The sequence below is a fragment of the Cryptotermes secundus genome, unplaced genomic scaffold, assembly GCF_002891405.2.
Source record: "Cryptotermes secundus unplaced genomic scaffold, Csec_1.0 scaffold512, whole genome shotgun sequence".
Lineage (NCBI taxonomy): Eukaryota > Metazoa > Arthropoda > Insecta > Blattodea > Kalotermitidae > Cryptotermes > Cryptotermes secundus.
Window position 1 is genome coordinate 216950 of NW_019735563.1, and position 15564 is coordinate 232513.

At 43.0% G+C, this 15564-nt stretch overlaps 2 protein-coding genes across 5 annotated transcripts in view; one reads left to right on the forward strand and one right to left on the reverse strand.

The window, feature by feature from the left end:
• LOC111869600 (gustatory and odorant receptor 24-like) overlaps nucleotides 1-12770 on the reverse strand; it is an 18683-nt gene extending 5913 nt beyond the window's left edge. Inside the window, exons 1-5 of one of the 2 annotated variants that reach the window (XM_023861242.2) lie at nucleotides 12604-12770; nucleotides 6258-6487; nucleotides 3238-3491; nucleotides 1512-1769; nucleotides 90-212 (exon numbers count right to left, since the gene is read on the reverse strand). In XM_023861242.2, the coding sequence (XP_023717010.1) occupies nucleotides 90-212; nucleotides 1512-1769; nucleotides 3238-3491; nucleotides 6258-6487; nucleotides 12604-12761 (1023 nt within the window). In that variant the 5' untranslated portion in view covers nucleotides 12762-12770. Of the gene's footprint in view, nucleotides 1-89; nucleotides 213-1511; nucleotides 1770-3237; nucleotides 3492-6257; nucleotides 6488-8060; nucleotides 8215-12603 lie in introns of those variants that run through there. The other variant, XM_023861243.2, reaches the window with a different exon arrangement.
• A 40-nt stretch (nucleotides 12771-12810) lies between these two features.
• LOC111869601 (gustatory and odorant receptor 22) overlaps nucleotides 12811-15564 on the forward strand; it is an 11146-nt gene continuing 8392 nt past the window's right edge. For 2 of the 3 annotated variants that reach the window (XM_023861244.2, XM_023861246.1), the window contains exons 1-2: nucleotides 12811-12922; nucleotides 13814-14053. In XM_023861244.2, coding sequence (XP_023717012.1) covers nucleotides 12913-12922; nucleotides 13814-14053 — 250 coding nt within the window. In that variant the 5' untranslated portion in view covers nucleotides 12811-12912. The remainder of the gene's footprint in view (nucleotides 12923-13813; nucleotides 14054-15564) is intronic. The other variant, XM_023861245.1, reaches the window with a different exon arrangement.

Sequence of the window (15564 nt, forward strand, 5' to 3'; positions counted from 1 at the left end):
CGTGGAGCTCGTTGAACATACAGGGACTTTTCTTTCGTAAGGTTGGCTACTGAAGGTATGACGCAACTGCATGGACAATTTAGACTCACCTGTGTTCCGTATGTAAAACCCATGCAGTTGCCTAGGTCTTGTGTTAACTTGCCCAGTTTTAACCATAACATCCTGTATTCTGCAATCTTTTCTGCGCATTCGAATTCACACATGCCTAGAACCTGCAAATCAAGAGGATACCATTATGAAATCAACCTGTTTGAATTTGAGATCATTCCGGAAGTTGATTGTGAATACTACTAACCATCTGGGATGTGACGTCATATAGTGTCTGGTAGGAATTTACCAACGTTTCGGACGAATATACTGACTACTTCATCAGGATAATATAGTAAGCCCAGCAACCAATAAGTATAAAGCAGGAAGGTCTACTTCTTTGACTTATTTTCGATTCTGAAGATATATACAGTAGGTTGGTGAACTCCTACGAGACTTCATGGCGTCACATCTAAGAATTTAATCTTCACTACACTGCTTTTTTAATTTTATGGAAATTGAGGACCCTTGCGACGAGCTGATCACGCAGCCAAGGAGTCCTACCGAATGTGTAAGGTTTAGAAAAACCGAAGTGAACGGAAAAGTCCGTGGAGGTAGGCCTAGGCCCACTGGGGCTGTAGTGCCAAGGAAAAAAGAAATGGAGGACAGAATATGAATTGGATTAAACTGACTCAGGATTGTGTCCTGTAGCTAACTGATGTTAGGGAGGGTGTACTTTACTATACCTACTTCCTTCCTTATTTACTTACTTACTTACTATGGTCATGACATGGTTTTGGCAATGTAGTCTCTCCCTCTACCCCACCCCCCCATTACTACTTCTCTCTGGTATAGTTCTCACAGTCTGTAATCTCCCGGGGTGTTGGGTTCGAAGATTGGAAGTCTCGAATCGGAGGCAGTAAAATAATGCAATGAATCCCGCGGGACTTGGACCGGCGAATAACTCCGCTGGCGAGGACCAGCAGCTATTGTAAACGACAGACCCGTCCTCTCATCAGAGAAGGCGCTCCACTTCAACAAACCCGCAACTGTCTCACAGTAATAAAAATCTGGTCTTGGGTACCAAATGGGTGCTTGACACCAAGACAGACTGGCCGATTGACCGTCGGTCAGAAAATACCGTATTTACGCATGTATAGGCCGCGTGCGTGTATAGGCCGCAGCACAATATTCAGACAGAAATTATAGAAAAAATAATTTTCTTGGAATATTATTTCAGAAGTAGAACACTCTGTATTACTAATTATGAATATAATTTTTTTTAAATGAAGTGTGATTTCGAATATTTCGAATATAAGCCGCACCCCAGTTTTCCTCTTGAATTTTTGGCAAAAAATGTGCGGCCTATACATGCGTAAATACGGTAACTTTGACTTTAGCAGTTTTTAAAGGGTTAGAACGTGGCCAGATCACAATTGGCAGGCTGCCTATAGTTTGTTCTCCCTCTGTCATTTTCCACTCACCTGTTCCAAATCTCCTATGAGGCTTCTTGCCGCTGTAACCAGGGCCAGTCCTGTGCCTCTCCATAAGCCAGTGTTCAGCACACATGAGAGCACGCAGTACGAGATTGGAATTGTGTACCAGAGTTTGATTTTGTCCAGCGAGAAGAACATGAAGGCCGTTTCGACAGAAGAGAGAACAATTATGAACAAAGCCTCTGTTTTCATTTGTTGTCTCAAGTTCAGATCAAGGGGCTTGCCTACCGCAGCCTTATATTGTCTCTGAAATTGAGAGCAAAGATCAGTACGAAATATCTGCTCAATGTTTGATGTCATAACTCAGAAGACCAAAACAAAAATATATTTTTATCCTAAAAGAATATTAAATTGTATTTTGATTGGATCTGAAACAAACTTATAAATGTATTTGTGTCAAGTGCCACATGGAAAATCGTAAATAAATGAGGCACACAAAATGTATGCAAAAGTATGCAGTCTTCACAACAGTATACTCTAATTAGAACCAAGTAGACTCTATCGTATCGGCACTTCACTCCAAATAAACAACCTGTTGGGTAACATACAGAATAACGAACATAGGCTCCACAAGATGATAGTAAGGTCAAGACCAGGGCCGCGCCATAGCTCAAGCGGTTAGTCGCTGGCTTCCCACGGCGTCGGCTCGGGTTCGATCCCGGATCTGGTCAAGTGGGATTTGTGGTAGGCAAAGTGGCGCTGGGGCGAGTTTTCTCCAAGTACTTCGGTTTCCCCTGCCAATCTTCATTCCACCAACTGCTCCACCTATCATCTGGGGCTGGTACAATAGGCCAGAAGTGGCCGCAGTACAAGGGACTTAGTCCCACCCCACTAGTTCGCAATAAGGTCAAGACCACACTCCCTAACTTATGCGAGAAGATCCCGGTACGCATGCGCCCCACACTATAGTCGCTTCTACCACCAGAAAATGAAGTCAACACGTAGCGGTCACAAAGTTTTAAAGAAATTTATCGCAAAATATGTACTTCGTTTCCATTTTGGTACAATTTTAATTTTTGTGTTTGTAATGAAGAAAATTGGGGGACGATGCAGTTAGTTGAGAGTTGAAATTCCGGCTGTGAAGAGAAGACTGTATGTGTAATATCTGGATTGTGTAATTCAGTGAGACTCTTATAGTTGCTGTGTTATAAATCCGTTGCCAGGAAACAGCTAAAAAAGACTGAGATGACTTGGCGTGTGCTAGTGACTTGTGAAGTGTGTGGATCAGCCATAGCACTATAATTACTTGTAATTAGGAGTTGTCTTAATAAATCCAATAACCAATCCATACCCCGTCTATAGACACACCCCTAAATACGTGACAGTATTGTCAAATATTTCATTAAACCTCTTGGCAATTTAATTTAAGATGTTTATTATATTCACAATTCTTAGGATCCCGGATAGCTCAGTCGGTATAGCTACGTGCTACGGACGGCCGGTTTCGATTCCCAGCAGGGGAAATATATTTCTGTTCTCCACAGCGTCTAGACCAGCTCTGGGGCCTATCCAATGGGTATGGGGGGGGTGATTTTGCAAGGGGTAAAGCGGCAGGGGCGTAAAGCTGATTACTCACCTTCTATCGCCGAAGTGAAGAATGGTGGAATTTCACCTACACTTCTCCATATATCTTCAAGGCATAGTGATTAATTAATTAAGCACAAAGACAGCTTTGCTGTTTATTCGTAATTCTTAGTTTACAAAGTTTTGTTACCTGGTAATCAGTCCACGATGAGATGAATTGGGCTTTGATACCAGATTCTGGCAAGTTAGCAACTGCCCACAAGAAAATATACAGAACTGACACGAGATATCTGGCCTCCGTCAGCACTTGCCCGAAGTTCGGATTTTCTTTTGTAATATATTCCAGCCTGTCTTTGGCTAAGAAGGCCGCAGCTACCATCATGCTTGCTTGGACGAACACCGTGTACAGCATCAAGGGGCAGAGCAGCCGGAACTCTGCATAGCCTAGGGGGAAAATATCCCGGGAATTATTGTGTGCATAACATCAGTGATCAGCCCTCCCAAAATAACAACAAACTAATTTATTTTGCATTTAACGATGCGGATATTAGACGGATATTGACGATAGTGTATGACGCTCAGAATGACCAGTTTTCCGAAGACGGTCCATCTTTCGGTATTCTAGAGACTAGAAAACATAAAATTTCGGAAACTGGATCTGTTTCCATCCTCAGGTGAAGGAGGAGACGCCTATATTTAGTCTCTTAGAAAGAGATAAGGTCCAGTGATTGAGGTTAGCTCTTTCTAAGTTACTCAACACAGTAGGTATCTCCCCACTCACCTGAAGAAGGAAACAGATTCGGTTTCCGAAACGTTGTTTTGTTTTCTAGTTTCTACTATATGCAGTAATTCTAAGAATCTGGATATTATTGAAAGCGAATAATCTCAGAAAACATCGGTTTTCAAACGATGGGACGTATAAGGATCCAAAGAGGGAGGGGGGCTCGAGTGCCCGTCGTCTTTGTAATATTTTCACCCTAAGCGTGCACAGAATTGTTACTTTAATTTTGAGCTGTACAAATCACATCGTTTTGTTACAACACATAATATTGTTCAGTGATTTAAGATGAATTTCAATAACACAAATTGAAGTTAAACTAATTCTTTTTCTAATTTTCGAAAAAAAAACATTAACAATTTACATCGTTTTGTTACAACACATAATATTGTTCAGTGATTTAAGATGAATTTCAATAACACAAATTGAAGTTAAACTAATTCTTTTTCTAATTTTCGAAAAGAAAACATTATGCCACATATCAAGGGGGGCTGAGATTTTGTTACCTGAAAGGGGGATATTGAACTACAAGTTTAAGATCCATTTATATAAAAATTGTGGTAATTACGTATTCATTAGTCAGCAGATATGGATGTCTGGAGCATAACTCTTGTCTAGGCTGTACACAACACTGCACACGCTGACGTGGCCCTCGTTATACTCAGCGGGATCTCTTTATTCAAAGTGGCATGTGACAATAGCTGGACGACTTACATTCTTCGAAGGCCGCGCCATAGCTCAAGCGGTTAGTCGCTAGCTTCCCACCGCGGCGGCCCGGGTTCGATCCCGGGTCTGGTCAAGTGGGATTTGTGGTAGACAAAGTAACGCTGGGGCAGTTTTTCTCCGCGTACTTCGGTTTCCCCTGCCAATCTTCATTCCACCAAATGCTCCACAATCACCTTCACCTATCATCTGGGGCTGGTACAATGGGCCAGAAGTGGCCGCAGTACAAGGGACTTAGTCCCACCCCACTAGCAACAAAACAAATACATTCGTCGAAAAAATTAAGGAAATATGCTAATATTAAAATAATTTAAAGTTTTTTAAAAATATTCTTCTATCATAAGTACTAGTACTTAGGAGGATGAGTAGAAACAGCCCTAAGGGAATTAAACTGTGAGAGCAGATTATGTGGCCCTTTGAGAAGGGGCTGCTTTCCCTTGGAAAAAAAATCATGGCGATACTCGTGCATTCGTTGAGCATTCAAAAGAAACTCTGAAGTTTAGAGAGAGAAAAGACACACAGATATAGGAATACATAATACACGTACAAGATGGATAAATGGATTCAGGTGAAGACGGAATAAGCCAGAAGGCATAAGCAGAAGCAGAAGCAGACGACACATGTTTGACAGGGTGCTAACGAGAATACTTGAACCTAAGAAGAAGAAAAAATTAATAAGAAACCAAAGAATGAAGAGGTATTCTTCACTATACAGGGTGTACCAGAAGGAAAGGTCAATATTTGGGAGGTCATAGTGTCAGTCATTGTAAGCAATAAGTGCATATGTTCATGTGTCCTATTTCGAACGGTTTCCGAGATAGAGCTATTTCGCTGTACAGTTCCAAAACTGTTAATAAGAAAGAGATATTACGTACTGTTTCTAATACCGGTATTCATTAGACTTTAAAGGATTCTGACGATGGTGTATGCTCTAGAGAACTATAATATTTATTTTGGACTCTATAGATCGTCTGGTATATAAGACAAGTATATATAAGTGTAATGATTGAGACTAGCTCTTTCTAACGGGCCCAACTGAATAGGTCTATCTTGCCCCATCTACCTGAGGACGGAGAGAGATCCAGTCTCCGAAACGTTGTGGGTTTTTGTCTTATATATACCAGACGATGGATAGAGTCCAAAATAAACCTTATAGTTCTGTACAGCTATTTATGGTTCAAGCGACAAAGTTGGAACAGTTTACCTAGCATAAAATTTTCTAAAATTCCACTGGCAACATCAATGCACTTTGCAACTCGTGTGAGGGCATGGCGTGTTGCTCGTCTGTACAGTGAACAGTGAAACAGCTCGGAAACCGTTCAGAACTGAACACATGCACACATACAATTTTTTTTGAAAGAATGACCGATATTATGAGCTCCCAGAATATTGAATTCCTGGGACATCCTCTATACTATTATGGTAGGAAAATCTGGAAGGATAAGATGGGCGAAGCGTGGGGGCGGTAAGAATTGAATACAGAACTTTAATCTAGAATCCTAAAGGGAAGGGACCTTTTGAAGGTATAACCTGGACAATAATGGACCTGGAAGAAACTATCTAGCTCTGGATAGGGACAAAACAAAGTTTTGTGAACCTTAAAATTTCATAAAATTCTGTAAATCTCTTCGCCATTTGAACGATTATTAACTTCTCGAGAAGGGCTGTAGTTCATTGGCTTTCCCTTCAGGCCCTCTGTTCGATATTACCTGAATCTTTCATATTAATTGGGAAAATCCCTAGAAGTCTGTACACTCGAAACAATGGCTTCATGTCGGAAGCAAAGTAACCAGGTTGACGGGCAGCAGGTGGTGTCGCAGTCGGGAGCACAACGTTCTTCTTCAGCCATGCTTCATGAGGCCCGGTGTTGCGGAAAATTTCCTCACGGGGAAATATTACCACTCCATTTCTGTCCTTCATGGCCTCTGCTCTGAAGCAGCTGAACATGACATCATCTTTTAATATGAGACCATAAAGTATGTCAAAAATATATTTCAGAATGCAACATCGTAATATATTGATATACAGAGTGTGCCAGGAGGAAAGGTCAATATTCTGGGAGGTCACACTATCGGTCATTCTAAGTAAAAAGTGTATATGTACATGTGTATTACAATGTTTCTTACAGAAAATTTGTGCCTGCATAGCAAGATGAAGTCTTACATGAAATTCATCAAGAGCATATCAGTGGTTTAATTGAGAGACAAGAGGTACTGTGCTGTTTGGGACACGCGGTAGCGTAGTCGGTTGAGGCACAAGCCGGAAGGTCGCGGGTTTGAATCACGATGAGGTCATTGAATTTTTCAATAGACCTAATCCTTCCAGCCGCACTATGACCCTGTGGTCGACTCAGTCTCTAAGGGCGGCCGCACACCAACTGCGTCAAGCATCAAGACATGAGACAGAAGACGCAGTCTTGCTTCATTCGTGATTCATCAGCATGAAGCTGACGTCAGCATCATGACTCATACCGGTGTGCAGCGGTTTTCATGATCTCATTCATTTCAACTGTGCTCCTTTCTTTGCGTCATGACGTAGACATCGTTTCTTGACTGTTATATGTCTCGACGCATGCCGGTGTGCGGCATGCCTAACAGAAATGAGTACCATGAATTTTCCTGGTGGTAAATGGCGGCCGGCGCATAAGGCTGACCTCACCGTCATCTGCGAGCGGAAGGTCTAGACCAGGCATGTCAAACTCAACTTGTACAGAGTGCCACCTCAGCCCTCTAAATAATAGTCAAGGGCCGCACTTCAAAATAGAAATATACATTAGATTTTGATACTCGTAGTTGATAATTAAATGTTTAATTATAACCTTTATAGGTTCATCACAATGTAACATCAGCACCTGTCGCAGTGTGAAAATGAACTGAATGACAATGTACAAGAGACTACCGGACTAGTAGGAAGGTGTATCTTGTCTCAATGGTCATAAAAGTGAAAGTTTGCTAGCAGCCCATTAAAAATGGCTGGGGGTTGCAAGCTAGTTTTGACGGTAGAAATCCCTTGCACTTCTCTGTCAGTTGCCACCCTCCTTGTATTATTACTACGCCTCCAAAAGGGACTCTTGGAAATACTTGGGGTGGTGAGGCTGTGCGGATTTTAGTGCATTAACCTACTGAAATACAATAGTTTGTCCTTCACGAACTTTACAAACCGTTAGTTGGACAAACCCTTCTGCAATTCTCAGAATCACTTTTCCTGCAGGCTGCTAATTTATATCTGCGTGAGACTTCTTGTCTTCTGGTCTGTTGGGAAATTGTCTTTACAAAAAATATTTCTACTAAAATTTTAATATTGATTTTAATATCAATTAGCTCTAAAAGTTGAGGGGTCGCACTTTGTGGCTATGGGGGCCGCATGTTTGACACAGCTGGTCAAGACAATGTTGGAACCTCGACGTCTCACAACCCTATGGGCTTCCAGAGTCTGTTACAGGGATAGATTTAACTTTTTCTTATCTGTTATGTACTGTGTTACCCTACAGTGTTACAGAAGGCCACACTTACGTTTTGTTTTGTTGGATCACAACGCTGCTTTATGTTATTCTCCTTTACATTTGCCCCCTATGGTAAGAACGTTGTGTGCAATTGTTATTGACCTGCCAACACTGCAGTATTATACATGCATGAACTCTTAAACTCTAAACGCAATAGGCGGAGAAATTCGTGTAAATAATTAACGAAGTCAGACGAACAGTTATCTCAGTTCCTGGAATATTCAAGTACAACGGAGACCAATTACGTTTTGAGCACTAAATTTTACAATAGCGCTGCAGATTCCTTGATAACACGTAACGGTTTAACGCTTCGAAACGCGATGTTGGGAAGTACAAGTGAATATTATACTCCCATTTCCATAACCCAGCCTGAAACTTGTCTCGCAAAACACGAGGAAATAGTAAATTGTAGTTCATGACCGTATCTTAATAACTTTAAATTTTTATATGTCACTTTTGCGATGTACATAAAATGGACGCATTGGTCTCTGACATTAAGGGAGGAATATAGACTGAGGGTGTTTGAGAACAGGGTGTTGCGGAGAATATTTGGACCAAAGAGAGATGAAATCACAGGAGGTTGGAGAAAACTGCATAATGAGGAGCTTCATAACTTGTACTCTTCTCCAAGTATAATTAGAATGATCAAGTCAGGGAGGATGAGGTGGGCAGGTCATGTGGCACGAATGGGGGAAACAAGGAATGCGTATGGGATATTGGTGGGAAAGCCAGAAGGAAAGAGACCACAGGGAAGACCAAGGCGTAGGTGGGTGGACAATATTAGAATGGATCTTAGAGAGATGGGATGGTATGAATTGGATAAATCTGGCTCAGGATAGGGACCAGTGGAGGGCTCTTGTGAACAAGGTGATGAACCTACGGGTTCCATAAAATGCTGGGAAATTTTCGAGTAGCTGCAGAATTGGCTGCTCCTCAAGAAGAGCTCAGCTCCATGAGTAAGTAAGTAAGTAAGTAAGTAAGTATAATGGTGAGATGAAAGGTCTGTAATGGTAGAGGCCTTGCGATGAGCTGATCGTCCGCCCAAGGAGTCCTACCGAATGTTCATGGAGATAGGCCTAGGCCCACTGGAGCTGTAGTGCCAAGAAAAAAAAAGGTCTGCAATAATGCATTTTTTCAGATTACCATAGCAACGAACTGTCGAGCATTAAACTGTTAGTACGTCACGAAGCAGCGATGAGCCTTTGTTTGATTGTATCGTGTCAATTCTGTGATTATTGGTAAAATATTGATGTGGATGAGTTAATGTGATGCATTATCCGGCTAGGGATATAAATTATGAAGCTCCTAACTACGTAATTTTCTCCATTTTTCAACAACTTCTTGCCTCTCAGGTCCAGACGTTATCCTCAGCATCCTTTTCCCGAGCATACCCAGTTTATATTCTTACCTTAATATTAAATACTGCTTCTTACACCTATACAAAACAACAAACAAAATTATAATTTTACGTTTTTAGATATTATGCCAGAGGACACAATATTTGTGAAGTGAATAGTAGGTAGCGTTGCAATTAAATAAAATGTTTGCAATATAAACTGATAATTGCAGATTAGAACACGAACCGTGGCTGTTTATCGGTTTATATCTTCAGGGGTTCCTGGTACCTTCCCCCGTCTGTTGAGGGAATAGCGTGCGTATATAACATCAGTTTCTATAACACTTGTCAGAAGTTAATGCCGTAGCTATGGTTACGTCGAGTAACGCCGTCTTTTATTTCTTGCTGAGTTTTCAATATGTCGAAGCACGAGCTAGCAAGAATCTATAGTTTTTTTATTGCTAGTGGGGTGGGACTAAGTCCCTTGTACTGCGGCCACTTCTGACCTATTGTACCAGCCCCAGATGATAGGTGAGGGTGATTGTGGAGCAATTGGTGGAATGAAGATTGGCAGGGGAAACCGAAGTACTCGGAGAAAACCTGCCCCAGCGCCACTTTGTCCACCACAAATCCCACTTGACCAGACCCGGGATCGTACCAGGGCCGCCGCGGTGGGAAATCAGCGACTAGCCGCTTGAGCTATGGCGCGGCCCAATCTATAGTTAACACCGACTTCAGCGCAGTTCTGAAGCATCATTGTGGGTTGGTCCACTTAGACCGGAGGAACATTCCGCCAGAACCCTCATGGTCACGTGACTCATGCTATCAACCCTGAAATTGTGGTTTATTTTACTGTGCTGTCAGGCCGTTACATAGCTCAAGCGGTTAGCTTCTGGCTTCCCACCGCGGCTGCCCGGGTTCGAGCCCGGGTCAGGTCATGTGGGATTTGTGGTGGACAAAGTTGTGATGGGGCAGGTTTTCTTCGGGTACTTCGGTTCCCCTACCTATTCTCATCCATCATCTGGGGCTGGTACAATAGGCCAGTATTTGCCTCAGTACAAGAGACTTAGTCTTTGCTCTCAGCAGATGAACCCTACAGAGCCGAATGGTAGGGTGAGTGATAGTGAGGATCTGGAAGAAGCTGTTATGACCTACACACATACGGTATGTCAGTAAGCCACTTATATAGCGGCCTCCGTAGTCTAGAGGTAACGTTCCAACCTCATGACTCGTGGTACACGGGTTCAAACCCGGCGGAGGTCGTGGAATTTTTAAGGGCGGAAAAATTCAGGGAACAAGTCCTCCGGGAGGGACTTTAAGCCGTGGGTCCCGTGTCGTAGCTTTACGGCACGTAAAAGAACCTCATATCTCCAAAGGAGGTCACTGAGCCAAATTCAAGGACGTTTCCCGCCCAACAGTAGTCTCTAACGCCTCTGATAGATGGGGGAAGCATTATAGATACCGCCAAGCCAGTAGAGGCCGAACTCGCTGGCTCGGTCGGGACTGATGGTACGCACCAATATCGGTAGGGTATAGAGACTGGTAAAATATCATAGAGGGAAGCACAATGGACCAATACTGGTCTAAGTACATGGGGAAACCCACCCTCTCCAATAACTAACTAACTAAGCCACATATATACTTCTTCGCCCATGGAATCTTGGAAAAGATGAAAAATTTGAAGAGAAATATTAGTAAATAAATTTACAGAAATTAAAATTCCGCTATATCCTGAATATTTCTGCCGATAAATAAACTCTTGAAATAAAAAACAAACTCCGTGGCCTGTAGTCCGCAAGCGAACTATGCCGACCGAACGACCGCCGCTTGTCGGAGAAGTTAGTGCCAACTGTAGCGGATAGAGCGTGTCGCGTGGTCAGCTCAACGATTCCCCATGGCCGTTAATCTCGGTTTTCTAGACCGGATATTCCTGAAATACTGGAACGTAAATTTGTAACCAAATTGTCTTGCTTGTGTTTAGGGGATAACCTTGCTTGGCGGCCCAAATGGGTTTCATGTACGTACAGGTCTAGCGGCTAGGAGCAACATTCCTTCTCATTTCCTACCCTGATGGTCCTCCTGCTATTGGAGTACCTGTGGGAGATATAAGGTGATGTCATGCACACGTAATATTTACCTGACATCCAGTGTTTATGCCCGAAAGCGATGAAAGAGCCTGTCCACTGACAGAGGTTCCAAAGATCATAGAAATCAAAGTATAAGATGCTGCCTACATAATGGAACAGCAGTCTCATGTTTATACACTTCCATTGTACAGTCCGCCAAGAATATCAGTTTACCAATTGGCTGAACCCAAAAGGAAGCCAGTTTCAGTAGTGTTCTCTAGCGTAAACAAACGGCGAAAAGTATTTCTGCCAGAATCGGACCTTAAAACCCGAGCAGGTTGACTAACGGTAAAGATCTTCACTCCAATCTGTGAGGCGTTCTGTTCGATTATCCTCCAGGACAGCAGATTTCCTGTCTGAAGTTTCTTTACGGTTTTCCTCATTTCTGTGATATCATATCAGTTAGACGCCGTTGTCGCCTTGAAATCGTTTCCCGTTTCTCATTGAACACCCCGCCCCTTATCCAATGAGTACCAGGGGCTCTTTCCCTGGAGGTAAAGCGGCCCGAGCATGAAACTGAACACTCACCTCCAACTAGAGCCGAGGTCAAGGAAACGTGGATCTATACACCCATTCCCATATAAGCCTTCATGATATAGTGCTTAATTAGTCAAGCACAAACGCACCGGCCGCCCTTTACCCCCAGTAAGATTCCTGGTACTCATTTCTGTTAGAGACTGAGTCGACCCCAGGGTCATTGTGCTGCGGGAAGGTTTAGGTTACTTAAGAAATATACTGATCTCATGGGGAATCGAACCCGCAACATTGCGGTATTATCTCCCAGAATATTGACCTCTCCTCTAAGTTTACAAATATATTCAGTGATGAACCTGAGTGTAGCATACGAGCATACATGCTCAACTTATAGAAAACTGGCGGTCAAAGATACGATTATTGCGGGATCTATTGAACACAACTCGAGGGGAGAATAATATTAAAATGGATCTTATAGAAATATGATTGTAGGATGGACTGGTGTCCTTTGTCTCAGGATTGGGACAAGCGACGGGTTGTTTTGTATAAGGTAATGAACATCCGAACTCGATAAAAGACCCAACTGAACAAATGCTGGTTTCCCAAGACGAACTTACCTCCGTGGAGTTAGACAGTTCGGGCACTGTAACATCTGTTGCAGTAATGTTCGCAGATCCGCGAGAGAAGGCTCGCCATGCGGGTTGCTCACGGCAAGGCGCCACGAACCGCTGGGGCCCACACAGACTGTCCCAGCACGGCCGCGAGCCCGTGACATCAGCACCGCATCGCTTCTTCAAGTGTCAGAGGTGTATCTGTACATTAGCGCAGTGCGTTACAATGCAAGAAACTGACCGGTCGAAAAGGAAACCGCATTCATGGGATTCTGCTATTGAAGATACACCCACACGTCAGTCTTACAGAGCTTCATGGCATGTAGTGAGTACATTCAATATATAAAACTATGATTTTGCATGTAGTTTTGTTTGCATGTGGCCCCCTTGGGTTCTGGCCTCTGATTTTCAGTTTGAGGATCATTTTACAGACGGTAGGACTCCTTGGACGGGTGATCAGCTCGTCGCAAGGCCTCTACTTAAGCACAGAATTTCGCGGGTTATCGTAAAAAAAAACTCAGATAATTTTGTTTCTCAAAACAGTCTAGCATCCTAGAAAAATGACGCTTGTGACTTGTGCGTTTTTGTGATGGCCAGCTCAGACGAGTGGGAGGCCCTCTTTTTAAACCCTCCCAATAAAGTTTTGGGTTCTATTCCAGGAACTAATTTGATCGGCCGTGGTTAATGTACTGACTCAAAAGCCTCGATGCCAATTACATACACAGCGTAATGAGATTAAAGGTGTCATAATGTTAATGTTTATGCTAATAATAATTCATTACTTGTTTATGTAGCACGAATGGGGAAGAATAGAAATGCATATTGAATATTGGTGGGAAAGCCATAAGGAAAGGAACCACTGGGAAGACCAAGACGTAGTTGGATGGACAATATTAAAATGGATCTTAGAGAGATATGATGGGATGGTATAGATTGGATCGATCTGGCTCAGGATAGGGACCAGTGGAAGGCTCTTGTGAACACGGTAATGAACCTTCGGGTTCCATAAAATGCTGGGAAATTCTTGAGTAACTGCACAATTGTCAGCTACTCAAGAAGGGCTCAGCTCCATGAGTAAGTAAGTACTCATTTATTCATGTATTGACTTAGAAGCCCAAAGGCCAATTACAAGAGACCTACTCTCCGCTGCAGCTTAAACGCATGACCAACTTTACCGTTATATCCAATGACCAACAAAATTAATTTCACTTGTCAGTGATTCTGGAGGTGATGCAGCTCAAACGAATTGGATCACAGCTTCCGAATGATCGGAAATGCGATCTACCGGAAGTCACAAAATGGCGCCATCTTGATGAATCTTCTCTGGCCAAAGATGAAACAATCGTGGCGATTCCTGAAGCAGAGGAAACAGCCTCCGAGTTCTTTGACGAGTTGAAGGCCGTTATATACACCATGAAAATCTTTGGACTCTTTCCGCTTCAGAAAAGGAATCCAGGTCAGTCCAAATTAAGTTGTGTCAGACTCTCAATTTGAGGTTCTCACTCATGTGACTGTGAGGCGTGGTATCTTGTCGCTCTTCTTTCTGTGCGACTTACTGTAGTACCCTGAAAGGTGGACTCGATGTGCTACTCCGAAACGTCGATAAACTGCCACCATACTATTCTGCGTAATATCCCAGAGGGTATTATTTTTCATAGTCACTGCCCTGTGAACTTCGGCTTTTACATTATAGAATTATAGAATGGGGTACGCGGTAGCTTAGTTGGTTGATATACTATACTAGCCAGGATTGCTCAAGAATCGAACCTCCAATCATGGCTCCCAGATCACCAATTTTGGTTCAGGAAAGCCCACTCAGCTATACAACAAGCTCATCGAATCACTGATATTATCACTGCCGCGTTCAACAATAAACACTACTGCACAGCAGTCTTCTTAGACATAGCCCAGGCTTTTGATAAAGTATGGCATCCTGGTCTCCTCTATAAAATAAAACAACTTCTTCCCCAGACTTATTACAATCTCCTCAAATCCTACATCAGCGACCGCTCCTTTGTTGTCAGAATGCATGAGGAAACATCTACCCCCCTCCCGATCCAAGCCGGAGTCCCCCAAGGAAGCATACTTGGACCTCTCCTCTACAACTTATACACTTATGACCTGCCCACAACACCAATGACGACGATTGGCGCATTCGCCGATGATACGGCCATCTTTGCCGCCCATGAAGATCCACTCCTAGCCTCGTCCAACCTACAAGAACACCTACATCTCATAGAGAAGTGGACAGACAAATGGAAAGTCAAAATCAACTGTGCCAAATCCACACACACGACTTTCACGCTCCGCAAAGGTACTTGCCCCCCAGTCCACTTCAACCAGGAAAACGTGAAACAAGCAGAGCAGATCACATATCTCGGGATCACCCTAGATAGCAAACTTACCTGGCGCCCACATATTCTCAAGAAACGCAAGCAGATGGACGTCAAAGCTGCAGAGCTCAAGTGGCCGATTGGCAGAAAATCCAACCTCTCCCTTTCAAACAAACTGCTCATCTACAGAACAGTTATCAGGCCTATATGGACATATGGCATCCAACTATGGGGAACCGCATTCAAATCTACAGTCGACATCATCCAATGTTCACAATCAAAAAGCCTAAGAACCATAACCGCTGCACCCTGGTGCATCTCAAACCGCACTCTACATACTGACCTCAAAGTACAGCACGTCACGGAAGCTATCCACCAACACAGCTCTGCCTACGTCAACAAACTTACAGAACATGACAACCCACTTATTCGTCGCCTGTTACTTCCACAGATTAACAGACGTCTAAAACGCAAATCACCGCAAGACCTATGGCTATGAGGTGAACATCGATGGATGTCGCTCACTCACGTCATGTAAGGTGTGCATTAATTAAGCTGAAAATCTGCACACTAGTCAGCACATTGGCTTAAAGAAATGTGTATTTCAGATTGTCAATAACTATAAATAAAAAAA